Source organism: Periophthalmus magnuspinnatus, chromosome 13 (assembly GCF_009829125.3).
Source record: "Periophthalmus magnuspinnatus isolate fPerMag1 chromosome 13, fPerMag1.2.pri, whole genome shotgun sequence".
NCBI classification, from domain to species: Eukaryota; Metazoa; Chordata; class Actinopteri; order Gobiiformes; family Gobiidae; genus Periophthalmus; species Periophthalmus magnuspinnatus.
Window position 1 is genome coordinate 15,786,415 of NC_047138.1, and position 7,600 is coordinate 15,794,014.

Genomic DNA, 7,600 nt, shown 5'->3' on the forward strand with positions numbered 1-7,600 from the left:
CAAAACCAGGCCTCACACGTAAAGGTGGAGGAGAACAACGTATATTACCACGCTATGTGCACCAATATACTTTAAATAAGCCTAATAGCCAAGTTGAGCCATGTGATTTCTAGATAAACATTACAATTTGTGAGCTGACATGACTTTTACACTACTAAAACAGCACCTACCATCACAAATCAATACAGGGAATACTCTATGAAAGGACATAAGCCTGTTTATTAACACACTAGGCAAGTATACAAGTATAAATGATACAAAGAATATCTCCAAGGAGGCCAGGTTAACGTTACATTTAGTGCAATTAACATTTACAAAATATTTGTCACTAATAAAGAGTTTAGGTGGTGGAATACACAATAGCAAAAATAGACCCATATATTAGAATTAACTAGGCTAACTCAACCCAAACCATACCATATGAGAAATAGAGGGGAAAACATAAATAAACAAGTTACAACATATACATATGAACATGGCAGTAATGCATCCCAAATGAGTTTAGTACTATACTGTTATTTTACATTTCAGTCAGAACTAATAGAAGGTAGACTCAAAGTTGCTGTCATAGGTAAGCTACAGAAAAACAAAATGTTATCAAGTACTGGCTTCAGCTGCCAATAAATGTCTACTCCATTCTTCTCAGGTTATAGGCTGACTATTTGGTGCTAGATACTGTAAGTTGTCTGCTTTGCGCTAATACATACCATACATATCAGCAAGGGAGGGGGGACAATAAAAAAAACAAAACAACAACTGCCATAACAGAGGTTGACCAAAAATTGCTGCATTTTCTATAATTTAATAATCGGCAAAAAAATACACATTATACCAGCAGTGTGCGCAGGAAAAAGTATTCTTATCCAGGACGGTCTCGCTTATACCAAAACATATTTCTCTAATAGTTGATTAATAATAATTTCTTGTGTTTACTGAAACGAGGTTGAGACATTTGTGTTGAGACATCTTTTTTGTGTTAAAGCAAGAGGTTTACACATTAAGAAACTACCTCTAAGCAGTGGTGGAAGAAGTGCTCAGTTTTGTTCTTAAGTAAAAGTGCAGATCACATGAGAACATCTACTTAAGTAAAAGTATTTAAGTGCCTGTTTAAAAATGTGCTTAAAAAGTAAAACCTAAAAGTATTTCACACAGACTTTCAGATCTAATAAAGCTTCAAATGCAGTGATTTTAATACAGATTCTGCTGAATTTTGTTCAACAGAAACAATTGAATCTGTTTTTTCTAACTATTATATTTGTATATTTTTGTTTGATCAACCTATGAACGGTTTAAAAGTAAACTCCTCAGCCTTAGGTATCAAACTATAATATAAAATACTTTTACTTTTCCGTCCTGTTCACAAATGTTGTGGAGTAGAAAGTACAGATTTCACTCAAATGTAGTGAAGTAAAAGTAAAAAGTATCCATTTAAAAATATACAGTAAAGTACAGATAGTACAGTACTTTACTACTTAGAGGAAGTGGTGGAACGTAATCAAGCAAAAATAGTAATTAAATAAATAGCCTGGTCTATTATAAAACTGTGGGTGAAAATAGTAAATATATTTGCTGAGTCGCCCTCCTCGCACATTCACACTCGGGCCCTAAATATGGTAGTGAATACTCTAATATTTATGCGTTCAATTTCAAAAAAGTTATTAAGGGCATTTTTCAGTTTTACAAGGCACAAGCACTTATAAAAGACAGTTGAAGGCAAATTAAGAAGTTTTTACAGTGCAGTATTTACACTGGGCCAAAAAAAAATGAAATTAGGTAAAGTAAACCAGACACTCTTCTTTCTTAAACTCTTCTGTTCTACACAGATCCAAACATCTGGAATAAAGCAGTTTGCTCAATATTTGTGCGACAAATAAAATTACAATAATTCAACCCCAAAACCAGACTAAGAAAGCTCTATGGGGTAAAAACAATGTAAGAACTGAATAGTGAAATTACAACATGTTGAGTTGTCTTGTGCTATAGAACTGACTGCTCCTCATCCTCACAGAGAAGGGGCTCCACTTCTGTAGTGCTGGGTAATGCAATGCTTTTTGTTGTCCTGTTGTTTCTGTATAAGATGAATTGTGCTGTGACCTGTAATGAATAAGGTTAAGGAAAATAACCATATAAATCTAGTATAAATCTTACGTTTTTTGCAAAGGTCTTGTCACTTTCAGTATAGATTGATGCAGATGTAAAATAGTTTTTCTGCTATTTCTTCAGCTGTTAGTGCATGTTTAAGGTCCTCTTCTAGTCCTAGTGTAATCCTGGTTAAGTCCCTTAGTCCCACTCCCACTCTCCCATTCACACAAACACTCGTATACCAATGTGTACACACACTGGGGGTGAAATGGGTTAAGTGTCTTGCCCAAGGACACAACAACAGCATTCATCTGTGGAAACTGAAATCGCAAGGCCAATATGTAGTTCATCAATATCCTAAATCTGCATATTTGTCAAACTATTTAGAGATTATGAGATTCCAGAAGTAAATTTCACATTCACTTTTCCCAGACTATAAATAATATTAAAAGTTTGAAAGAGGATAAATCATCTGTCGTAACCAATGACACCAAGACCTATAGTTGTATTTAAGATCTGTCATTTCTTTGAGAGAAAATTAAGATTTAAAAGTTGTTTTTTTAGTTACCACATACCTGTTTGTACCTTTAAACTCCACTCTACAAAAATGAATGATCTTCAGGCTTTGAAGTGGATGAGCCTTTGGAGCTCAATATACTATATATTATGTACACTACATAATTTCAGTGAATCAAAAATAAACATGAGCTCACAACTAAGAAACATCATACACACCTCTATATCATTTATATATCATATTTGAAGGATACAAAAAAGTCGAGGATGAGTACCCCCATGCTGCCGATGAGCCAGGCCAGATGGTTCATGATGAAGGCATGTTTGGAGCCCCTCAGAGCAGGTAGAACTAGCATCACACTCAGCCCATAAGTCCCATTGCCCATCATGGCAAGGGCAAACAAGAGGTAAGAAGTGCCCTCTGTGGACTGTCGCTGGAACTACAAAGAAAAAGGAGGGGAAAAAAAACAGAATGAGATACATGTAAAAATTAAGTACAGTATTATAATTCAAATTCAAATTCAAATTAATACAAATGACATTGATATTACATTTTTATAAAGCTGGGGAAACCGGGACAAGAGGTAGAATACTGTTGCGATATATCCACACGTGAATCCGGCGAGCTTCATGGATTCCCTATTGGTACCAGGACCCTGTAAAACAAAGATAAGAAAATGACACAGGGCTACACTGGAGTCACGTCCAAACATATTATTCTACTGACCTGAGCAGGAACCGCTGTAGTAGTATTTATAATTATTTTGGGCAAAGCGAGAAGGAGTAATGTCCCAGCACCACACCACATGAAGCAAAGCCACTTCAACAATGGGTTTTCTAAATTGGAACAGAACAAAAATTAAAAGGGCACTATGTAACTTATCTGTAGAAGCGTCCATCACCTGTCTGTCTCCTTGGACATATTATTGCTTTGTCTAGAATGTTTCACAGTATGGCATTAATCTTGAATCTCATCTGATGTAACTGTTTTTATCTATATGGGAAATAAATCAGCAATCAACACCCCAAGTTATAGATCAGATCTGTGCAGAGGCAACCCCACTCAAAAGTAAGAATGCAGGTTTTTTCAGGCAATAAAAACAAGATAATGCCATCCGGTGAAACATTCCAGGCAAGGCAATACCATGTCCATGGAAACAAGAAGGTGGCAGACCATCAGAAAAGTTACACAGTGCATCTCTATCAAGAACATGCATTATATTGCACAAAAATATGAACTTTTTCACTTATCATGCGCTTACTTTTGCTGGATTTGTTTTTAATTTTATAATAGATAAACTGTGAGATGAGGATCAGGTCTGTGAAGATGTAGAAAATTACAGCAACTACCTACAGAAAAATGGTAGGAAGTTATTTATTTTATAATATGGCACAATCAGTAAGTGTACAGAAACATGTTTACCTGGATAGGAAGTTGACTGGTGAGATAGCAGCCTGCAAAGTTGGTCAGATCTCCACTAAAGAGGAATAAGAGAAAGCCAAAGGACATAGCCTCCTCTACTTTACCATTACGATAGGCCACATACACCTGCCTGGAGAGAGAGTTTTAAAAATAAATATTAGTCCTGTCACTTGATAAAGGTTAATAAAGAGGTTGCATTCACATGACGTCACAACATACTAGATTGTCTGTAGATGATAATTGAGCTGTAGGTCTAGGTCTGTCATGCTAATGAAGTGTGATATTTTGCTGAAGTAAATACAGTCGATAAGCGATAATAATGAAAATAATTTATGCCACAGATTTAAACCACAAAAATTCTACAATACTGTAAAAAAAATATGAGCTGCAATAAACAAACTGCAGTATGAAACACTAGTTTATTAGTAGTTTATTGGTTTGCATCTGTAATGAGTCATAGAAATTATTCATTAAAACTTTTATTGCTTAAATCTTATCAAATATTGATGTAAAAAATATCGTTCCAGCATTCATACACTGAATGATAAGTCAGTATATTGATTATCGTGATGTATGATAGACTTGCTGTTTAAATGTCAGTCTGCTGATTTGTTGACCTGGTTGATGGTTAATATCTCTGTAATTACTGGGTCTATCCATATGAAACAAGCAGGCACAAACTTCAGCATCTTGTCTGTCAGGAAGAATAAACAAAAGTGAAATAATTTTTTGACAGTTGCTTTAGAACTGGTTATTCATACCCAAACATGTTATTGTTGTCAATTGACAATATGGCAAGTTTGTGGAGCCACCCCCTAACAAATAATGATAAGGTTTGACGTTTCTGGATCATGTTTGGATATTTCTTTCAAAAGTTGTGAATCTCTCTTAGAGTTGTACAGCCCTCCATCTAAAATTATGACATAATTAAGTTGTAGTACGTGAACACAAGCTATTGTGTGCGTACTTACGGTAGTGTGGAAAGGAGAAAGCAGAACATGGATATGAGTCCAATCACAACACTAAGGTATTCCCAAATATTGTCCACACACTCCTCCAGTAGGTACAGAATCCAGGGAGCCCCATTCTCACAGAGTGGTTTGCCTGCTACTGGAGTGGTCCAGTTAACTCCATGTAAAGTCTCTCCATGGAAACGTCCAGTGGCCATAGCAGGCTGACCACCTCTGCTTCGATACAGCCTGCTCCTACGTTATCTGCCTACAAACAAGAGCAACAAGTTTATAAAGTGTTGTGACGTCATTATACTCAATTTCCAGGTTAAAGGAAAAAAATGGTATACCAAATATGTATTTGGTACCACGATGGGAAAACAAATCATCACCCTTTTGACAGTGACAAGATAGATTTTCTGTAATACTAGGGTTGTCAAAAGTTGTCAAAATCAGATACTAATCAATACTAAAATTAGTATTAAAACTAGATACTGTGTCAGAACAAGTATCCCCCACAGTGGAGTGTTTTAAATCTTGTTTTAAGACCCATTTTTATTTTCTGTTTTTTAACACGGCGTGAGTTGTGTCCTAATCTGTTTCTTTTATTTATTTTAACAAATTGTACTACTTTTATGTATTTATTGGTCTTATTTGATTTTACTCGGTTATTGTTTTATAATGAGTGAGATTAAGCATTGGAACATTTGACCATTTATTCATTTTTTGTTTCTTATTAGTATTGTTTTTACCTGTCTCTGTGCAGCATTTTGGAAACTGTCTGTTAATAAAATGTGTTATGCAAATAAAGTAATTGGATCCGATTGGAGTATAAGATCACATACAGTGGTGGAAGAAGTACGCAATTTTGAGATTCAAATGTAGTAATTTTGATCAAGATTTGTGCTGAATTTTGTTCAACAGAAACAACTGAATCGATTGTTTTTTCCTAGCTGTTTTTATTTATATGTTTTTGTTTGCCTAAACTATGAATGTTTTAAAAATAAACTTTTACTTTTCAGTACTGTACAAAAATGTAGCAGAATAGAAAATACAGATACCTGCTCTCAAATGTAGTGAAATGAAAGTAAAATGTGTACACTTTAAAATGTACAGTACATAAAAAAAGTACAGATACCTAAAATAAAGTAAAGAGTGAACTCCTGGTTCCTCTAGACAAAATGTATTGTACTACAGGGAATTATTTGGACACAGCAACTCACACATTACAATATAATAACAAAGACCAACTAAATAAATGTTAATAGAGTTCTACATTATTGGAGTAGTGAAATAAGGCAAATACAAGTAGAATAAAATAAAACAGAGTAAATATAAAGGCCAAGAGGTGGTGGGGTAAGGAGACAAACATTGACCTTTGACATGACATAAGGTTACATAAGAGTACAGTACAGTTGTATGGAGTATGGTATGAATATAGTCCTGTTTCCCCCATAAATCCTATACAGTAGACTATAAAGCCATTTTCAGCAAATAGCAATAGTTTCTTTCAATTTACCATGTGGGTTAATTTACAGTTTACAGTTTACAATTTACAGTATCAGTATTTGCTCAAAAGTTTTAGTCTTGATATGTATACTGAAGATGATGCGCCGTTGATAATACTACAATAAACTGTATTCCTCCGCGACACGGACTTTTTTATCGTTACAAAACAAAAGCGGTTTGTTATTAATCAGCTATAAACGTATTTGAAACTATTAACGCATGTGTTCAAATTTAACATCAGAAAATCACAGAGATAACTTTAACTAAGTGGAATGAACTCGGTAAGAAAATGTATAGCAAATTTGCTAGTTTTTGATCATTTTGCAACCCGCACCACGTTGCTTCAATTTTGCAGTCTTATAGCATAGCATTCTTGAAATATTGCCTACACATTCTCTGTTAGCCCCCAGTAGCATTTGACATGAAAAAGCTGAATAGTTTTTTAACCATTGAATCATAAGTTTATAGGTAATATAGTCTATACACGTGCCAACTGTCATTTCTGTACGTTTATACATAAATTAGGCTATATTACAAAGAGTTACCTCTGCACATCGCGTAAAAGCTCCATGGATGCTTCGCTCCCAGTTTTGTCTGCTGGTTCTCCATCGCAGACAGTCAAAAAAAACAGAGCGGGCATCCGGGTGGGACTTTCAAAATACAACATGTGATACTGTTTCTAGAGGCTAAATAATGTGTTGAATGTGGACAAATCCACGAATGCCCCTTGTAGTGTCCTTTTCTATTTTAGGTCGAGGACGAAGGTCAACAAAAGCAGACAATAGTCCATCACAACAGCGTGCAGGACAGGCTCCTTCGATGGGGAAACGCTGCCACCTGGTGCTGGGCTCTTGAAAATGCATCAGCAGCCTAAATGCAGAAAATCCATCTCAGTGCATCTTCATCAAATTGACTACTACAGGTGAAGTCATTGCTTGTAGTCTGCTCAATATAGGCTACATGACAACTAGTGGGCCAACAATATTGGGATATTTGGGCACCGTTAAATCTTCACTATTCCTAAAGCTAGTAACCTACAACTTGTATGAAACAGCTGAAAGTCAATGATGTCTGTTCTTTCTTTAGAAAATCTCTTCACATGACATAAACTCCCATCTAT

General features: G+C 35.3%; 1 protein-coding gene across 1 annotated transcript; it reads right to left on the reverse strand.

The window, feature by feature from the left end:
- Positions 1–200: 200 nt before the first annotated feature.
- On the reverse strand, positions 201–7,100 carry LOC117380351 (lysosomal amino acid transporter 1 homolog). Its single transcript, XM_033977147.2, has 8 exons — positions 7,026–7,100; positions 4,993–5,239; positions 4,022–4,151; positions 3,861–3,948; positions 3,326–3,435; positions 3,150–3,254; positions 2,853–3,038; positions 201–2,094 (listed from the first exon to the last, which is right to left on the reverse strand). Exons 2-8 carry the CDS (start codon positions 5,187–5,189, stop codon positions 1,978–1,980), a joined length of 933 nt encoding a protein of 310 aa, XP_033833038.1. The 5' UTR covers positions 5,190–5,239; positions 7,026–7,100; the 3' UTR covers positions 201–1,977.
- Between the last annotated feature and the right edge of the window lie 500 nt (positions 7,101–7,600).

Excerpts from the sequence above, each read along its gene's own strand:
- LOC117380351 (XM_033977147.2), bottom strand. The coding sequence starts at position 5,189 with ATGGCCACTGGACGTTTCCATGGAGAGACTTTACATGGAGTTAACTGG. Across the intron at positions 4,152-4,992 it reads TTTCTCCTTTCCACACTACC|GCAGGTGTATGTGGCCTATC; the intron begins GTAAGTACGCAC and ends CTCTCTCTCCAG. Across the intron at positions 3,039-3,149 it reads TTCCCCAGCTTTATAAAAAT|TTCCAGCGACAGTCCACAGA; the intron begins GTAATATCAATG and ends TTTTCTTTGTAG.